At 38.7% G+C, this 21,234-nt stretch overlaps 1 protein-coding gene across 12 annotated transcripts in view; it reads right to left on the bottom strand.

The window, feature by feature from the left end:
* Window positions 1-21,234, bottom strand: part of fryl (furry homolog, like) — a 66,054-nt gene that overhangs the window by 29,924 nt on the left and 14,896 nt on the right. For 6 of the 12 annotated variants that reach the window (XM_040129161.1, XM_040129162.1, XM_040129152.1 and 3 more), the window contains 11 exons: window positions 8,322-8,530; window positions 7,742-7,795; window positions 6,467-6,606; window positions 6,259-6,355; window positions 5,305-5,384; window positions 4,884-4,964; window positions 4,581-4,749; window positions 3,643-3,735; window positions 3,436-3,534; window positions 3,225-3,326; window positions 795-839 (listed from right to left, as the gene is read on the bottom strand). In XM_040129161.1, the coding sequence (XP_039985095.1) occupies window positions 795-839; window positions 3,225-3,326; window positions 3,436-3,534; window positions 3,643-3,735; window positions 4,581-4,749; window positions 4,884-4,964; window positions 5,305-5,384; window positions 6,259-6,355; window positions 6,467-6,606; window positions 7,742-7,795; window positions 8,322-8,441 (1,080 nt within the window). In that variant the 5' untranslated portion in view covers window positions 8,442-8,530. Of the gene's footprint in view, window positions 1-794; window positions 840-3,224; window positions 3,327-3,435; window positions 3,535-3,642; window positions 3,736-4,580; window positions 4,750-4,883; window positions 4,965-5,304; window positions 5,385-6,258; window positions 6,356-6,466; window positions 6,607-7,741; window positions 7,796-8,321; window positions 8,531-16,720; window positions 16,798-21,234 lie in introns of those variants that run through there. The other 6 variants (XM_040129156.1, XM_040129164.1, XM_040129158.1 and 3 more) reach the window with 5 other exon arrangements.

Here is a 21,234-nt window from a genome sequence, read left to right as displayed (position 1 = left end):
CAGTGCTGTCCACACAGAGGATCTCTGTCATGCACAGATGAACAACTTAATTAAGACAATACTCAGCCCGAATGTCAACACCCAATGTGGCAGGTACTGGATTCTGCCACAAGAAAACTGAGAGCACAGTGTGGCTGCTGCCAGCCAGCCTGTTATCCTATTAGCAACTCCAACAGTAAAAACAAAATGTAGAACTGCCAGAAAACACTGCGAAAACACCAAATAAAAATGTGTAATCAATATTGCTCTCAAAGTTACTATTATTCAATTTTGGTCACCAAAAAATTTTTGCATTTCATTGCAATACCACAATATGACTAGTTTTTCTACTATATGTCTATTTGTTTTGTAATTACACTTGAATCATCCTCATATCAAATATGCTTGATATGATGGAGAGTGTTAGGATATCAATCTGCATACAAATAGACAAATTTTGCCCAGTACCAATAAGTTGATTAATAAATCGCGCATCACTATTAAACACAGACATGTATCTACAGTAAACATCTAAATATGTAACGAAACACCTGACAAAAGTCATCACCACTGCTCATAAACACAAACCAGCTCAATAAAAAAGCCTAAGGCGACATCTCAAGTTACAAGTGGTTACAATGTTCCTCTTCACTACTTTCATTGAGTAACACTTCAATTGCACTGTCACAACGAGCGAACAACTCACTACCCCATTAACCATGCAGGCTGAACTGCACTACCATACATCCTGGTGAAGACCTGGACCATTAAAATAAAGAGAGCACCAGGCAGGTCACTGACACCAGATAACTCACCTGCAACGTCTCAATCTGCTTTCGGATGCTGTTGTTAGACGGCATCTGGAGCAAGTCAATGTGAGAAAAAGATAAAATGACAGGAGACAAAGAATGTAGGGTTTCGGGAGGGACACATGCAAGTTATAGGCAAAAACAAAAAACATAACCTGAACAAATATGACAAGAGCAGTCGAAAGTATCTTTACTCTTGTCAATGTGACAGTACTTAAATCAAACACAACGAACTGTTTAACATGCCACTTGTGAATTTATTAGTGGCATGGAAGTGACACAAAGTAACAGTCCATTTGTATTTGATACGATATTACATATTTCAACATAGAGTGCGAAATCTTAATTTAAAAGTGCAAAAATAAAGCAAAATAAGGTGTGCTGTGGTCTGGAAATCAGACAGTGGGACAGAGAAAATACACATAAATAGAGGACTGGATATGAAGGGAACATAGAAGGACGAGGAAAAGGACATTGAAAGACGTGGATGGAATACGATTTAACAAACCCCCCCCCCCCCCCCCAAAAAAAGAAAATCTAAGTAAATTGCCCGACGAGAAGCAACACCCTAGTCAGCAGTCCATTCAAATCCATGTCAAGCACAGTCAGAATGCCAACTGTTGTATTTTAACCCTGTGTGGATCATATTTTAAAGTAGGGCGGCGCAATTATGGCATAAATGATATTCTCCGTTAGTTTGTAAAATACTGTTATTACCAATATTGGTCAGGTTCCAGATAACACAATTTTGTTATTTTTGGCACCTGCATATATTTTTGCTCGTCATCGCAGTGTTTCCAGAAGTAGTGATAGACTTTATAGCTATTCGTGGTTTATGTTTAAGTCAAATAAGTACAAGCATCAGGAAAAGTTAATCAATCTTATAAAATCATATCAATATAATCAAGTTGTACTGATAAAAATAGCAAATTTGGAATTGTATCTATATTTGACTGTTATTTGGTCCACTAACAACCTCTCCATCCTTATTTTAAATATGCATCACATGTATACACTTTGGGTATTCACATGATGTAATTTGTTAAGCATATTGGAGGGGGTTGATACATCAAAACAGACCTTTCTGGGATACTGAAAATATAACACTGCAGATATTGCTGAGTCACACATTTATTAACTATTTTTAACCATCAAAAACTTTAAACTTACTGTGAGTAATTATGTTTACATTATTGTGAAGCTCTACTCTAAACGAAAAGACTTCATAACAACTGGTTTAGACATCAAGAATTTGCAAAAGCAGCCACAGGGTTAAAATCACTCATTGGACACGAAGCCCTGAATCACTGAAATCATCACTACACTCGAGCCATCACACAACTCTGTAAAATAATCTCAATCAAAGGATCATCACGACTCAGGAAACTGATTGCGATTTGCAAATTAAGGAAATCTGTAACAATTACAATGGTGAAAGAGAATGCTGGAATGAGATCACTGAGAAGTCAGACGGCCATTCAAAACCATCAGAAATCACCATCACACAGACACAAACTGAAAGTTATCCACCACAGGATCATACAATCCCCACAAAGGGTAATCAATGCAGAATGGGAAAGGCAGTCATTGAGTCAGTCAGTCAGTCAGTCAGTGATAATGTCAATCAGCCTCTGGGTTGGATCGGCTACGTGATGGTCAGGGAGGAGGAGGAAAATAGGTTTGATCTGTTCGTAATTGGTTTACAAGGAGTCATTAACAGACCTGAGTTAAAACAGCACTTGAGATAACATAATATGCAAAGTGCAATATATTCAGTTTAGCTAAGATGTCAGATATTGGAGGTTGAGTTTAAAGATGATACACATTGGTTTATTTTATTCGTTTCTGAGAAATTTGTGATTTCACAAGTGAATATTAGTGATAGCTAATCTTTTATTACATGTTTGCATGTCGTCCATTCCGAGAATAAATTAGCTTTAAACAAAGCCTCTATTATTACCTTATCAAATCAAGTGCTATTCCTGTCCAGATCTGGTTGTTGATAATGGAGGGGAAAGTACATTATGATCTTTAGACAGAGCCACAGAGCACACCCTTCACATCTTCTTCAATCAGTGGTATTGAGCATGTACTAACCATAGCGTATCATAATACCAAAAATTCTTTTCCATTTTATAGTAATACATGTTGACTGCTTCACATTGTATACAAATTAACGAAAAAAAGGGAAGTTATGAACTTGAATTTAAAAGGAACTAATGTCACTTTATACTGCTACCAAGAAGACCAAATTTTCATTTTAGGTTTCTTAACATGAGTCATATGAATTTAAACTGAATTAGGCATTGTCAAGCCAAGTATGGTGCCCTTAAAATACTTTAATCTGAAGAATACAGTCATTGTGCAGTTTTTTTAGAGCTATGGAGTATAAACTTCCTTGAGTGGATTGGGTGTAAATGCTCAGGCTGGCAGTACCTTCAGATGCGAGAGGCAGTTCTGGAGGAAGATGTGCCAGTTGTTGAGGAAGAACTGCTTCTGACTAACACATAGCAAGCATGTTACCAGGGGATACAGAGCCTGGGGAGAAAAAACAGTGTCAGTGTCAAATAAGCACAGAGAGAAGTAGTTTGCCCACCAATTCTGGATTCTTTTAAAGCTCTTTTTTGACAGATGTTAGAATTATTACCAAAGAGTGCTTCTTTCTAGAACTAAGGTCAAATGTCGTCTGGTACAGCATCTCCACAAAGTTCTTCAAGCATGGCACATTGACTTCATTTTTCACCGCCTGAGGATGAATGAGTCATTACCATGGATCTCAAATTGACAAAAATGCATTGTGAAATTCATCTACATAGAGAGCAAAACAGTTAACATTGTTTTAAATGTTACTCACGGCTGCGACAGGGATGAGGATCTCGACAAAAAGGCCTGCTAAAGCGTGCTTTATGTCCTTATCCTTGACCTCCAGGAAATACTGGGCACACTCCTAGGAAAGGACACCGAAGGTGCATATGTAAAGAAGAACAAACAAATAAACCAGTAAAACTGCCATTTGATCGTAGTTCGACATGAACATACAGTAACAAGACAATAATACTGCTGACCCTGACCCACATTTATGTCATAAAGTCATATTAGAATTTGCTTCCCCATTCCAGCAGGAAGTTTTATGACACTAATGTAGTTCCAAGAGCTGCTGCTCACATGTCAAGAGAAGAACCATCACAGCATCCTGTAATTGCTATTTTTCCCCGATAGCAAGAGCCACTGAGGCAAGGGAACACTGTTTTAGTTGTATTATGCACTTTATTAGGAGACAAAGTTCATTGTAATGGATTTTGTCTCTTGTATATCAATACAAAATGTAGGTATCCTATATTGCCCAGGCTCTAAAAGATCATTATATGGGTAGACGCCATGTGCTGAACAGAGTAGTGGACATAAACCACAGCAAGTTCCATTAACACATTAAGAAATCACAGTCCTGTAAAGAGAGAACAGTCAGACAGTGTGTTGCCGTACAGAGATTAATGAAAAAGCTACTGCCCCATTTCCAGCTCTTGGCAAAACCTTAAACACACATACACTCACGCCTTGGCAAACATCACCTTTGATCATTACTCATCTAGCTTTATGAGCTATTGCTATGGCGAGCCGCTGAGTCTGAACAAAGGGACAAGAGTTAAAAAAATAAATAAATAAAATTCCGGTGCAATTAAGGAAATACAAATATCAGCCACACTTACTGTAGGTACAATCTGGAAAATATGCACACACACACACACAAAAAAAAAAAAAAAAAAAAAAACAAACAAACAAACTATAATTTACCTGCATGAACTGAAAAGAAGCCTCAAAATCCTCAACAGGATACATTTTCACCCGGAAGAACTTCATCCCCATGATGAGACTGATGATGCTCTGGACTACATAGGGACTCTGCTCTTTTTGCCTGAGCTCCTTCAGTTCTGTGATGAACTTCTTCCTCACTGCCTGAAACCTGAGTGCACAGACAGAGATATTTACATTTACACTTACAAAAAAACTCCCCAAAGAGATGTGAGAGGTTAAGAGATGACTAAGAATATGATAAGTTGTAAACAATTTAGCTATGGCAGAATTGAGCTTTCTTACTTTGACTGTGTAAGGACTCCAATGACCTCAGCATACAGGTCTGCGATGATGTGCACATTGCCAGTGTTGGGGCCACAGTACCTGTAAATTGTTGAAGCAGATTCCATCAAGAGTTAAACAAATAGACATCCTTTATGTGGAACAACTTGTGCTATGTTGCTGATGATACATCAAAACAACAACGCACAAAGCAACAACTTACTTGAGGCTTACTCAAGTTGCTCAACAAGAGGCAGTTGTTTGTTAGAGGTCATTGAAGATACAGTTTATAGAGTGACACAATGACCATAGAGCTATTCAAACAGACATAAATAAATGACTGACTTTCTACTGTAGAGCCTTATCCAGTATATTAATCACCACTTTTTATTTATGTGTTATTCATCTGTGTCTGTGGTCTATCTCTGTGATGCTCACTTACCCCTCTTTGTGTTTAAAGTGCTTGAATGCCAGGTTTAGAACTTCATGTACTAAAACATCTGGCACTGGATGAAGAGGAATCTGTGACGTAAACATGGAAACATTATTCTTATTAGAAGCATTGAGAGTCTTCATTCTTTCTCTTTGCTACCATTCATTACCCTCCCTACAGGAGCAAAGCCAAGGACAACTTAGCCCTGGTCTCCGGAGATTGGCTCTTAGTTCAGAATGTTGTTCAGATCTGGACAGTCCACTTTAGAAACACACTCAGTTGGGAGCTGGTATGGAGCCACTTGTTTATTTACTTTGTCCCCCTGTGGGGAAAGCCCTTACTAATATCACTGGAGGTCATTTCTTTACCCCAGAAGATAAAAAATAAAAACTACAATATTAAACAATATTCTTATCTTAGTCTGCAAATCAAAAGTGAGAAAATCATTTTAAAAAGTACAGTTATCCCAACTGTCTTATCAGTGGTTGATGCTTAGTGTGAATGAATAGTAGCAATTAAAAATATATATATATACATATATTTTATATCTATATCTATATCTACAGATATATATATATATATATATATATATATATATATATGGGTGGGGCGCGCATGATATATCCTGCAGGTGCAAAAGTACAGCTTACATCGATGCTAGGTTTGACTAAGTATATGAAGTATAAGCACATAAATATAACATCAACAGTAACAAAGACCCAGATCTCCAATTCTGTCTAAAGGAAGGAACAACGGCAATATAAGTAGAGGAACTAATCACATGCAAAATCAAATGCTATGGGCTTATATGAGATAATGTCATTATTAGTTCACATGGTTTAACGCATTTCCCCTTTTATATGTTAACATTCAGTAGTCATGTGACCCCAACCACCCAAATACCATATTCTTTCTATAAGCGCTCTTAATCAGCATTTGAAAGCAGAGTCTCAGATAGCTCACCTGTTTTAGTACTTCCACTGAAACTAAACAAAAAATGAAATCTATGGCTAAGTCCCTCCGTTCCAGAAGGTAATCTTTATCCCGGTGCTGTTCATCTCTACAGAGTGGGAGAGAAAATAAATGTAACACTGAAGTTTTAAGGAAACTTCATGTTAAAAATGACAACAACAAAAAAATCAAAGTATATAAATGCAGATGAGCATCTCACCCTTTGGACTTGGTACAAGAGCGAGGCCTGTACTCATAAGACTCGTCTTCAGTGCCACTCTGCCGCCGGTACCAGTCGAACAGTGTGCGCAGTAGGGAGGGCAAACAGTGTTCTGCTATTGAGCTCATAGAGCTTATTAACTGGAAAGCAATCATATACAAACATTAGATTCACCCAGTATTACAAGTAAACCACATTTTCTGCATTTCGAATGCAAATTAAATACCTGTCAAATATGCTACTAAAAGGACTACAACGTTGTAGAGAATGGTGTCCCACAAGCACAGATTTAAAGTGGGTATTCAATAATGGAGTAGCATACAGGGGGAGTAAATACCAGAAGTCTTCTCAACTAGTGGGTGACATACTGTAGCTATTGATTTCAAATTGGTTTGTGGTGCTGGATGAAACGTTGAGCACATCACAGTGCTGCTACACTATTGAGCAGCTTCACAGCACACCTGGTTCTGGGGTTTTGTACAACCACAGAAATAACAGGCTGTCCTCCAAACACCTCACTGGCATTTTGATTGCATCAATGATGATGTCAGATGGTGCCTTGCAGTTCAACAATTAGAGATGCTCTAATGGGTGCATGTTGCTGTATTGTAACAGTTTTATTCTTATGAGAAAGCAGTAAATCCTATTGTTTAAATATACATTAAGAAAAGAAATCAGGACTTTAGCAAGTCAAGATTACAGTGAATAGTTTTTTAGACAATAAATAAAACATGAGATGAAGTAATCGGTGTGTATAAACTATTTAAGGGTATCTGCGCGTGTGTGTAATGGCCAGTGCAGTGTGATGAGGGTTGTGGATGATGGAAGCTAGGTAGGAGAGTTATGCAATTGCTCCTTCTGCCCTTATGGTGCCAGGCAGATACACTCCAGCACCCAATGCTGATTTACTGCTGAGGATGACACAGCGATTCTACACTCTCACTTTTGCGCTCTCTATACCCATTTTCTCTCCCTCACTCACAATAGGGACAGCTGGATCTATAGCACCATATCCTCATTGGCTTTGTGTTGTGCTGAACAAAGCATTCTGCAGCAGGCAGGCCCATTGTATAGAGTTCTGCACCAGCTACAGATGAGGGGCAGACAGGCCATTGAGTGAGGGATTGATTGGGTGGAGCTGGGGATTCAAATACTGCGTACACATACAGAGGTGGGAGAGAACGGTTTTTGGTCCTGGGAAATGATTGTGTCACATCCATACATGCACAGGTGATACAGTTTTTACCTCCTGGTCATTACTATGGGCGGACTGACCTGGTCAAATTGTGCATCTTCCCCTCTCTGGAGGGATCGGGACAGGGGTTTCTCCTGTAAGAGAGAGGGGAGAGAGAAAGAAACAAAGAATAAGAGTTTTACTAACAAAGCAGACATATTGTTGGTATTCGTATAATTGTAGATTCCTGTCAAACAAGCAACAGGCCTGATGATGAGTAAGCAAGTGAGTGAGAAGAACAAAGAAGTTCTACTGTGGTGCGTAAGTTGAATGAGGGTCTGAATGAGAGCGAGGTTAATTCATCTGTCAGCCCCCATGTAAAGGAAGGGAACTGAGCTGAATAAATGGGAATGAATGGTGGAACAGGGCAGTCAAAGGACAGCCAAACCAGTCAATAATAAACAATTTTGTCATTCATGTAGCTCATGTACATTAAGATTACGTGCCTCTCATGCCCGTTTCCTCACACTTCTTTCAATTTTTTCTTAAGTGGCTAAAGGCATGCCAGTTAGTTGCAAAAGACAAGAGGTTATCGCAGCAGTGTGTGCCAAATCACGTGCTGTGTATTGAATTTCATTTCCTGCGTTGCTTGACACTAGCTTTCACACCCTGTGGACTCACCAGCGGTTCAGCCATCACCATCTCGATCTTCTTCTCAGCCAGCACAGCAAACTCTGCAAATAGACTCTTGATGACAAACTCCCCGGGCTTGAGCTCGGGGTCGATGGTGATGCTCGACATGGCGGCAATGTTGTGCTTCTCCCACGAGATGGGAGTCACGGAGGAGGGGGCACGGTGTCTACTCACGCTGCTGCTGACTGGTGCAGAAGCTGCAGAGAGGCCAGAGGGTAGAGGTTAGGAAATAATACAGAGGGAGCCGAAGCAGCAGGGTCAGACTGAGAACAACACTCATGCAAAGCATGCAATGTCATTCGCTTGTTCTAATCCAAACAGGGGCAAAGATAAAGAGGCAAATTGACTGAATTGAGCCAAAATATAACTTCAACTTTATTTCAACTATGTAATTGCTAATTTTAAAAATTCTAATCATCCATAATAGTCTCAGGTGACTTTAAAAGTAAACATAAGAATAAACATAACTTCTTTCTTAAAAATCTTAACATTTGTGTTCGTGTCTAAATCTAGAAGAAGTAAATATTACACACCAGCTCTTTCAACAATGTTGGTCTGCTTTTTTTGCAAGACTGATTTGGTAGAACGCAAGCAGAGTTACACATGGCAGGAGAATAGTTTAAGCCTGGTTCGACATTTTGGGAAACACCCATATTCACTTCCTTGTGAACATTTTTGACAATGGCCATTTCAGCTGCAACCTCATTTATCAAAAAAATATTCCAGAAAGGCCTTTTCGAATTTAGAGAGCACAATGATAGGAATTTTCAGCTTAGGTCATCAAATGCCTGGTGAACCCAACAGCCTTTACTGAGAATGGAGAAGGTGGTCAGGGTGTTAAAAAAGTTGCGGTTTTTCCTTGCATTACTTCTGAATTGAGAGCTCAATCTAGTTGCGCCAAAGTCCTTGGCAGTGCTGTTCCATTTTTTAGTCTTGAGGCTTATCTGCAAATGTGTCCTTACATTTTTTTATTTTATCTGGTCTTAAAGAAATTACGTAAGTTGAGAAAAATTCAAACTTTATGGTTTATACTTTTGTTTTTATCTATCAAAAGTACTATATTCAACTGTAGTCATACATATATTGCTCATAATATTAATAACCCACTTATAAATAAAACCCTGTGCCAGTATGTTACTGATACTGAATATATACTGCGTTTTTATACTGTATATCATATTAGCACATTTGAAAGATTAAGCAAGAAGCGGAACATTATGATTAACTTTTGCAACTCTTATGATATTAAGTGCAGCAGTCATCTGCATATGAACTGATTGCAAAGAAAATTTATTACAAAAGCAAACTTCCAATACTCAGAAGTAAGTATCTATATTATTTGTGACAATTAAGGGCTATTACACTGAACACTAAAAGATCAGTCGGTTTGGGTGCAAAAAATATAAACCCCAATGTCCTTGGTTCAATTCTTACACAAACAAAGTCAACTAAGTTTAGATGCAGCCGGCTGTTCAGTATCATGGTGTTAAAGGGAAGACTTTGCTGTTTATCTGGATTTCTCATCATTTTTTCCCCTTTTACCAAAGCAAATGCTTGGTCCAAATGTAAATTAGTCACTGTGGGTTAGAGAAGATCAAAAGAATCCTAGGTCAAATGTCAACTGTTGGTAGCGTTGTAACAAATTTTGTTGTTACTACAGCAGAGTAGCAATAGGCATGTCTGGGGATTGATCATACTATCATAAGGATCCAGCTGAAACACATTTACCTGAACTGCTGTATATTCAACAAAAACATTGCAGGTTAGTTAATCAATTTTAACAGAACCCTTTAAAAGCATTTTTAAAATGCCAAACTAAGTAAATTACACAGTTATGTAAAAAGAAGGCTGAAAGTTTCGTGGTGAAAAATGCAGTAAAACTGAATGTTCAGAGCTCCTACAGCAGCATTAAGACTGGCTTCCTGAAACACATTCATCTAGGGTCACAAGGAGAACCCAGGGCTCTCTGCACATTTGCATGTGGCCTGATCTTTTGGTCATCCTATTCAAATAGTATGAGCAAATCCTAACGGTTTAGGTAGACAGCCTTAAAGCTAGAGCCCACAGTTTTGGAAACAGAAGTCAAACAATCACCTATGGGTTTAATGTTCAAGTACATCCATATTTTGTGTGCACTATACCTTTGGCCCTGTAGTGTAATTACTAAATCCAATCTTTATGTACAAGACCACACAGACTCAAAAAAAAAAAAAAACTAAATAAACATAACACTTACATTGTCATCTACTGAATCATTAATAAAAATGAATCACTGTTAATCTAATGATTTAAATTTTACAGCAGCATAAATTTAGGCTTAACCTAGTAAAAATATTTTTTTTAAAAAACAAACTTTTTAATACAGGTGAAAATATGTGATGAGTGAAATTCGTTTTACCTCATTCACTCATTCTCACTCCTAGCTGTTCAGTAATCTGGGGTTTTTAAGCACAAAAACAGAAACAAAAAACCATGAAAATTTACTTAGGAACCAGGATTTGCCATTTATCAATAAAATCAATGCATGAAAACTGCATTACCATCATGAAACACTCATCAAGGTACAGGCTCAGATAGCCACATTGCTTCCTAACATTCAATAAAGCTCTTGCAATGTATGCTACAGCTGGAACACAACTTCCAGTCTCATCCACAATGGTTCCAGTCCAGCCAAGTGGGCAGCCAGTAGTAAACTGACCCTTTACCTAATTTCCTCCAAAGGAAAGGCCTTGTTCTGTTTCTTCCTGGTTGTCACAGAAACACTCATGCCCTGTACACGCCTGTACAGTGAATACTACGGAGGGGCAGAAGTGCAGTAAAAAAAAATATATATATATTGTTTTTCATCAAGGAAAAACATTTATACCCTGCATATGAAGCTTTTTTGTATGATAAATTATGCTAAATATACTTCAGTGGTGATAAACAGACTATGACCAATGATCAAGAAACTACACCCCTAGAGATTGTCTGGTATTCAGACTACTTAGAAACTCAGAACCAAATGTCAACAAAAGAACAGAATATTTTCATTTAACTTGAATCATTTGAAATTTACAGAAAACTGCATTAATTTTCACATTGGTGCACACACCAAAAGAGGTTCTTTATATATAGTCCACCATCAGTGTCATTATATCACATCTAGTTAAATAACAGGATCATATGACAGTTTATTTGTTATTATAAATTACAAATTATGCAAACCTAAAAGTGCTGCAACAAACAACTTCAATTCAGAATCGGTGATTCTATCAATTATTTCTTGAATTAAATTGACAGAATGATAAATCTATGAAATGTCAAAATACATTATAATCATCCATGTGAACGACAAGTTACCACAGAACAAACTGATGTGTTGCAAAACTAACACAGCATATGTGAATCTGTAACAGTAATTTTTATTATTTTTACTTAATAAAGTGTAGAATGATTAGTTAGTTATTAATTAGTTAGAATGCAAACCACTGAAAATAATATCTACCATTAAAGACCCCAAACTATCTCTTAAGTATGCCTTGCACCACCATTTGTTCCAATATCTTAAAAAAAAAAAAAAAATAGTAAAATAACAGGGGGAAAAAAATCTAAAACATACAGTAATTTAATTGTTATGATTAAAGTAACCATAATAATCACAGTATTTTCTATAGAGAAAATGAGAGCGGGAAGGTTGCAGGAGCAATGTAGTAGCAAGTGTAAGTGTTGTGGTCATGTTGTCCAGCAGCACAGAGAGCCTTTCAAGCATTTCCCTCTTTGTTTACTGTGCTTCACCAACACCCCCAATGATGTCACATAGCCAGCTCCAAATATCCAATCAGTGCTGTGTCCTCTACCCCCTCCAGCCTTCTTTTGTCTCGCACCCTGGGCTAGCTGGATTGTTGACTGGTTCACACAAATTAAAATCACAACACTGTATTTTTGCAGTTGACTGAAAAATGAGAAAAAACAAAAAAACAAAAACAAAAAACAAACAAATTATGATTTCCTTCCAAAATTGATCCCATTGCACAAATCCTAGCGAATAATAACAATTTTTAAAAAACAAACAAACAAACAAATAAACAAAAAAAACCCAAAACCTATTAGGGTTGCTTTCAAACTTCTCCCTGTTATAAGCCAGGAACTGCACTGACTGAAGCTTTAGTGACTCATTTATGATCCTCAAGTCATCTTTGGTTACCCATTCAAATCTAAATGCAAAAGTTCAAGCATGCTTTTCTAATATGTAAAAAAGAAAGACTTGCCCCACATTTTAAGGCTTTTGGCTGAATCTACTGATAGATGCCGTAAGTGCTGGATTCAAAATATTCAAAACAGAGGCATCTAAGGTATTCAGAACGTTTTAGCTTAAAAGATAGACATGATGCAACTACAGTTCTGATAGAAAGAACTGACAAGTTGCAACTGAAGTGCTGAATAAGAAAATGCTTATCGTATTTTGTTGTGAGAGGCCTATGAGGCGCACTCTGCCAAAGTTCCATGGTTCTGCTTAAGAAACAGCACCCTGCAGGATTACACAACTATAAGAGCAGTGACTCCACCTTGTCACAGTTACAATAACGCCCTCCCAAACGCCTGCTCGCTTCCCCTGTCAGGACAACCAGAAACAACAGCACAAACACACACATTCTGTTGGAATGCAGGGCTATGAGTGCGTCCATCCCTTTTAGAGAGACAAAAGAATCACTGCCAATGTTTATGTGGTGTGGCAGTGCCAACTCTGCTTGAGTGTCTCAACATGCTCAGTCTCTGACAAGTTACTACTGGTTTATTCAGAATTATCACTTTATCTTTAAAAAAAGAATCTGAAAGATACAGGTCAAAACTAATTTGTTACCAGAAGCTGATAAGACATCAGTACAAAACAGAGATAGATTCAGACACCACCATGTACTAAAGGCATGCTCCATCACGAATCAAAAACTGATTTAACAATAAAAGGGCCAAACTGTGATCCAACTATACATGTTAATTGCTGAAAAATATTGCTCAGTGTCTCAATGAACATGTGTTTAGCTTGGGACAAAGTAAACAACAAAGTGAAGCATTCAACAAAACTTTCTGTATTCCTAACATATAGGGGATGCATGGATGAAAGTAGTAGCAGTAGCAGTAGCAGTAACATAGTGAGGGTTTCTGAAATTAGGCCCCCTTTGTTTGAGAGGCCCGATGAAAAACTGGCATTCCAGCACAGGATAGGGGAAAGAAGGGGAAAGGGGATAGTAATTACAAAGAGCGGTAAATGGAACAAAGTTGTTTACTCAACAGGTGGATGCTTACCACCTGTTGACTTATAATGCATGTAATGCACATAAAATTAAGTGTTAACAAAACTATTTAATGCTATGTGCTCCTAGTGATTTAAAAAATTGAAAAAATACGAGGTCAAAACTTGTGTTCAATGGTAACAATCCTGCTTAAACTGAAATTAGGAGTGGGGAAGGTAAATTAACCATAATATAGTACAGGCCATGTTCCAATCCTAGGGATGAGATATTTCAGGAATCCAGTCTATAAACATTTTTAACATTCCTCCATGTTTCAGTAGGTGCAAAGTTCAAACAATGCAACAACAATGCGTTTATGAGAAATATTTCTTATTAAAAGATCATAAATAAATCACTTACAGTATTTTTTTTTTATTACAGAAGTTTTAAAAGGACATATCCTGTTCATGGTCATGGGAGTTAAAACCTATTCCAGCACATACTGGATAAGGAGCAGGTTAACCCAGGGCAAGTCAACCATCTATCACAGTGCAAAATACAGACAAATACGTTTAAACTCACTTTCAAACTTATGGGCAATTAGGGGTTTTTTATTTGCCTAACCTGCATATCTTTGGACTGTGTGAAGAAACCTGAGCACCTGGAGCAAGTGTGTCATTCCCAGCCACTGAGCTACTTTTCCGCTTTACTAAAATAAGGTGTTTCTTTTCAAAGTTGTTACCAACAACTTTACTGTGCACATATTATGTGGCACATAATAGTGGCACATATTATGTGCCACGATTACTGTACCAACTATTCCGTAAGTGCCAATATCCCCTGACCTCTGGCAATGAATTTGTCTCATTTTCCACTAATAAAATACAGCTGACATTTAGTAAATTCAAGGTAAATATAATCCCTCTGTCTTCTCCATACTAAACTGTCAGCCCAACTACTTCACTGAGACTGCTCTTAAAGTTTTAATTGTCTTCATTTAAATGGTGACATTGGCAAAAATTCAACAAGACTATTCAACACTGCTGGCCACAGTTCACTGCAAGATATTAGAGGTAGACTTCCTGGTACAGTCTTAAATTGATTTAAGTCTTACCAACAAGATAGGGGCTGCTTTTCTGATCATGGCAAGCTAAAAATGAAATGGAGGTCCCAAAACCCCGTCCAACCATTAAATATTGCCATTAGCCAATGCTGCTGGCATTGAAATTTCTCTCTCTCAATAGATGATGGTCTAAAAAGATGGCTCACTCCTTAAATATGTGGCCTCTGCTGTGTGATGTAGTGCCTCTGCTCATTTTTCCTGAAGCTTAAAATCTTTCACAAAGTGTATTAATTCCTTCTGACATTGGCGGAGGCGCTCTTCTTTATTTTAGGCAGCCCGCTTTTGCTATTATGAGCCGTGGGAAACCCCTTAAATAAACAGGATAGTTACTTCTATAAAACAGGCCAACGAAATCTGTAGTGGATAACAAATAACAAAGAACTAATTTTTAAAAAACGAATTTTTTTTAAACAAAGAAATGGTTCAGAACCCAAATTACATCTCTGATCTAATCTTCTCCGATCAGCACTGCTTTGCTAATTGTTCCCAGATTAAAATCCAAACATGGTGAAGTCACTTTTAGTTACCATACTGCACATATCTAGAACAAACTTCAAAACTTCCATATCTAGAACAAACTTGTACTACACATTCCCAATCGCTATCAATGTGTGAGAGAGACAGAGACAGAGACAGAGACAGAGAGACAGAGAGAGAGAGAAGCTAATGTGATGAGAATCTAATGCTCTACTCAGCATCTATAGACGTCTTAAACCTGTCAACAGTCAGTGAAATGGTAGAGAGGATGTACTAGGCCATTGGGTGAAATGTTGCAAGCACTGTTTTACTGGATTTTGCTTTGATTTGTGCATCAATGTGATGAAGTGTCTTGACCTGGCAGATATTAGATTTAAAAAAATTAAAGTCTGGTTGTCTGGTTATTTTATCTGTAAGCAGTTTCTCAATTAATTTTCCAGGAAAATTTACTGTATTATGACACATCAATATTGTGACATAAAATTATAAATACCATAATAGATGGTGATCCATTGAAAAAAGCAAACTAAATCTTCCTCTTTGGGACAAGAGGAATTTTTGGTCAGAGTTTGTGTGGCTGACGTTCTGCAATCACAGCAGAGCTATGTATTGTAGGCTATGTGCTGTGCGAAACTGGGCACACACTTTAAAACACAAGGAATTATTAAAGCTGCAGTCCAGGATCCAAATGTAAACACAAGCATACATCAAATGTAAGCTGTTGTTTTTCAAAACTTATTTAAAATGTATCATCAAATAAGTGTGTAAGATAAAATTGCAATAGAAATGTCTGTCTATGTGTAATTATTAATGCAGGTACAACTGGAGTGATGAATCAGCAGCAGCAGCTGGGCAGTTCTGCTTGCAGTTTGCCATCCACCTTTGTTCATCACAATATTCAGTGAGACTGGAGAGGCAGCGCCTTTTAGATTCCTGATGTAATATGCGCTGTATGGGAAGCTAATAATAGGAGGGAACCAGAAGACAGATCAATAGTAGGGAAACATTAGCTGCCCCAGAGGGAATGGAGAGATGGGATATAAAAGTGGGGCGAAAAACAGGAGGGATGAAGAGTGTGTTGAATGCTGCTAAGGGAAACTAAAGAGAGATATGGATGTTAAAGTTAAAAAGTCCACAAAGATGAAAAGAGTAAGAAAAAGCTGGAAGCAGCCAGCACCTTCAGAGTAACAGAAAGAGCACTTCAAGTCCACCTGTTTTTATGTATCAGCAGATTCACATCAATAGAAACATTATCTATGGGACAACTAGGAGCCAGTAGAACGATGATGAGCCGGGGGGAGGAGGGTAGACTATGCTGAAGGAAGAGGGTCATTGCTGCCACCTGCATACACATCAAACAAGCTTGGATAAACCTGAACTAAACATAATCAGTCATCCTGACAACTCCATTAACAACCACCTTCTTATACAGGGAGGAGATAGGAAATCTCTGAGCGTGGATTGCATGCAAGCCTGTACTATGCTGCACAGGGTCTGCTGGCTCTGTGTGGTAGATACGTCTGGTGGCCAAGTGTGGTATGTAAACATGTGTGCAAGCTTGACAAGGTACTCACAGCTGCTACTCCAAGACTTGAGCAGAGATTTGATGCTGATCTCAAAGAAGACTGAATCCTGCAGGCTCAGCATGGCGGCTCTCAAAAGTTAGGCTTCACCACAAGGCACAAATTTTATAGGTTTCCTGTCACTTTCATTTCATAAAACCCAAACATTCCACTCTTCACGAAAATATATACCTTCAAAAAAAAAATAAAATAAAAATAAAAATTAAAAATAAAAATAAAAAATAAAAAAACGTCTTTACACCTCTCACACTTGCGGCTCCTCTCCCCTGACTGGAGCTGAATACTACCCTCCACAGGAGCTAGTTAAAGGCATCATCGTGAATGACAGTGTGAAGAGCTGCTCAGGAAGGAGATCCAAGAAGTGCTACCACTTTGTTTCTCTGGCACCTAGTTCACTGAAGAGTGAAACGGCGCTGGGAGAAGAGGAGAGAGAGCATAGCGTGGCTAGTTAGAGAAGTATTCCACCCCAGTGCCTGCTGCCCCCCAGCCAATCCACAGAGTCCCTCATCCCCATTTCAGCACAGAAAAATCCAGAACGGCAAAGGACAAAACTGCGTGAGAACTTTTGCTCCCGATAGGAGAGAAAACAGCAGCAGAACAGTACACGACAGAAGTCTGAACAATGCACGGCAATATTCCTTCTCCTCTTCTCTTCCTGTGTGTGTGTACCAGTCCTAGCCCGCTAGCACTGTCAGCCACCCTCCGCCTCCCCTCAAAGCTCTCTGCCTCTCCATTTGCTCGCGAGCGGCCCCTCCTCTTCCCAGCTAGCTCTTGTTCTTTTACTGATGCCTGCTCTTTTCTCTCTGAGTGAGAGAGAGCTTGTTTCAACAGCAAACAGAGGGAGGCAGGAGCAGAGTGTGGGGATGGGTGATGTCATCAAAATGCTGCGAGTGTTCCCTGGCTGTGGTTCAGCAATGCATACGCATGTCAGAGCGGCTACTGTGCTGCCTCTCCACTGGCCTATCAAAACGACACTTCCTGTAAGCTCCACAGCAATACTGATGCGTCATCCCTGACTGCAGTAGGAGGGAAAGGAAAGAATGGGAGGATAGAAGAGAGAAAGAGAAAAGGGACGATAAACTGAACATGGGAGTGCACACAAAACAACCAGTGGACCTACTCCAATTCAGAACTCTGCCCAAAAATAATAAAAATATTATATTTATAAATTATATGTACCATGTATCCCCATCTTCAAAACAAAGTACACTGTACTCCAGCTGCACTCCCAAAGAAGATGGAGTATATTAAGAAATGTCACCAGACCAAACCATGGGACATGAAATGAGTTTGTTAGTGCTACTTTCTCCCGGTTTCTAATCTCAGGTCATGGCATGATAGCAATCACACCACATCTATTTGCTAAACTAACCGTTCACACCCTTTAGAGTCATCGGCATTACATCATTGTTCTGTCCAAAAGCTACCAGTCATAGTAACACACAGAATGATACACAAGCGCACTACACACTGCATTAGTGAGCAAATAGCCCAATGTGTTGGTGTGAATGTGTCATTTTTCCTGCCCTCACGCAGATTTAAAAACAGATCCATGTGACATCAGGTAATATGTAATCAAGCGCAGGATTAAGTTTGTTAACAAAATATTCTGAGGGGATAAGCACTGGGAAGGCTGCAAAAAACAAATGCTCTTTGTCTTCTTTTAGTTTAGTCTTCATTTCTCTCTCACCCTCTGTCTCTCCCTCTGTCACATGTCCTCCACTACACAAGTTATGCAAAATGAGGCAGAGCTCATGGCAAACAAACAACACAAGCAGATGCTTTGTCAAGCCCTGGCTGGTGCTACCCTGATGCAGGCTTCCACTGTGAAACTCTGCCTTGTAATAAACAAGCACAGATTCTTTACAATCCCATTGCACATTTGTAGCCATTACATATTGCTCTATTTCATTTGATGACATCTTGGAGGTTTGTCATACATTTAAAAGCACAAGTGACATTTTCAATGTTACAATTTCTTGGTGATCAGCAAAACTCAACTCATTCTTTTAAAGCTTAAAAGATTTCATTTAAAATTTGACTTACATAAAGGAATAATTCACAATTTTGGGAAATATGCTTACCAATTGTTCAACACCACTTTTGTGTCTATCTAAAAGTGAATTAGTTTATGTCCCAAAATGGTAAAAAAGTATTACTTCAGTATAGCTAAAACAAGCTTTTAGCTACAAGCCTTTAGCAATAGGAGGAAGGCAGGACAATCTGGCAGAGGCTGTATGTGTACACATTATGTTTAAACACAGAATTAGAGTTCATATTACCATCCTTATCAGGAAACCAGTTAACACAAAAACATGGAGAGACCTCTGCATGGATTGTTTTTTGTCAACCAGCTTTATTGTTTAAGGAATGCAGAGGAATAACTAACAACATCATGTCTCTGGGAACATTAGAGCTTAGAGCCTCTGTCCAACACAGTTGACGTAAGTTGAGGACTTCAAATAAACAACATTATGACTGACTTCCTGGAAAGAAGGGCTCACTGATTAAATAATCTCAACTAAATGCACAACCATGACAAGTTATGGTTTCACCATTCACAAAGTGGGAGCAGTGACTGACAGCTACCCATCCTGACTGCAGAGAGTATAGGGGAGCTGTTCCTCCCAGGAGCCCAAAGAGTGGAGGATGAATTTCCTGTCCTGGCCTCTCTGAAGGGCAGTGGTGGGAACAATAATCGATAGGAGCTGTAATTCAATCCCTGACCTCCCCAGTGGTGCCTGGGCTGCAGAGGACACGTCATTTAGATCCATCACAGCAGTCTGGGTATGCAGCAAAACTCTGCAATCTGCACAGCCCCTCACTCCTCACCAAGCGCTCCTTTGAGTCAGGAACCAGCTATTTCATTCCTCCTGCAAATAATCATCAGGACACAAACTCTGCACATTTAGACTAAGGTTTTAAACCTGTTTACAAAAAAATGATTAGGCTAAATTTTTCCTGGCCAACTTCCATGGTAGAATGCTCTATAGCTGTAGGACTCACAAAAAAAAAATGTTGGTGAATAATCAAAAACATATTTATAAATAATTCCTTGCACAAAGCAGAGAACTTTTTTCCTCTGCTCATGCTGAGAGTGAGCAAAGTCACTTCTCAGATTTGCCCGGCAAATCAAGAGAGGTAACTAATTTAAGTAAAGAGTCATTCTTCTATCCGATGCATATAGTCTCTATGGAATCACAGAGCAGAACATTGCACAAATCTGAATTAAAACTCATCTTAACACAGGTACAAAAAGGTCGGCTCATTACTCATTGGACTTCTTCAGATGAGCTGTCTTCAAGTTGTTCACTGTAGTGGAGCATTTATTGAGAGAGCTGGTTGGAGAAAGAACACTAACAATGATTCATGGCATTTGTCATCACAGCTATGACACCATATTCCCACTAAGTGCACAGTCAGCCGCACCATTATGGGGTTTGTTTCTCTATAGTTGGCCAATAACTATTTAAGAAATTTGATGAATACGTTTGTCCAGTCTGTCTGGATACACACCCTACAGACTGATCACAGAGAAATCTTAACAGTCCGTGGAGCCAACAGTACACACTCATGTTCAGTCACATGCTCCAAACACTCCCACATCACAAACAGGAAACCTGCTGCACCCATTAACCAAATACTGCCCCAATCAAACCCTTCCCAAAAACTCAGCTGTACATCCAGCAACTGGGTGATGTAACTGTGTGCAAAGAAAGACAAATGACAGAAAGAAAAAAGTAGCACCGTCTTAAAAGCCAACCTCAGGCTATGCCAGTTCTGCAACGAGGGATTGGTACTCAGCTCTCATTTAAAATCAGGGCAAATTATCTCGAGGTATGAATACACCATTCTACCATCTCTATATACAGTGGCATGAAAAAGTTTGGGCACCCCTGGTCAACGTTTCTGTTACTGAGAATAGTTAAGTAAGTAGAAAATGAAGTGAACAAAAGGCGTAAAGTTAAAGATGATAAATTTCTCTTGACATTTTCAGCAAGATTGGTGTATTTTTTTTGTACAATTTTGGAGTTAAAAAAAAGGAAAAGCGCATCATACAAAAGTTTGGGCAGCTCATAGGTTGTGAGCTCTCAAATAACTTCTAGCTTGTTAGGGCTATGGATGGTTCACAATCATCATTAGGAAAGGCCAACTGATGCATATTTCAAAGCTTTATAAATACTGACTCTCCAAATCTTGTCAGAACAATCAGCAGCCATTGGCTCCTATAAGCAGCTGACTAGCTTAACAGGAATAACGGAGCTCAGGATGACCAACAAAACCTTCAGAGAGAATTGTTTGTAGGATTGCTAGAAAGACAAATCAAAACCCCCATTTGACTGCAAAAGACCTTCAGGAAGATTTAGCAGACTCTGGAGTGGTGGTGCACTGTTCTACTGTACAGTGACACCTGCACAGATATGATCTTCATGGAAGAGTCATCAAAAGAAAACCTCTCGTGTCCTCACCACAAAATTCAGGGACAGAAGTTTGCAGAGGAACAT

Source organism: Xiphias gladius, chromosome 6, assembly GCF_016859285.1.
Source record: "Xiphias gladius isolate SHS-SW01 ecotype Sanya breed wild chromosome 6, ASM1685928v1, whole genome shotgun sequence".
Classification (NCBI taxonomy): domain Eukaryota; kingdom Metazoa; phylum Chordata; class Actinopteri; order Istiophoriformes; family Xiphiidae; genus Xiphias; species Xiphias gladius.
Note: the sequence above shows the minus strand (reverse complement) of the source record. Positions and strands in the feature narration are given on the sequence as shown.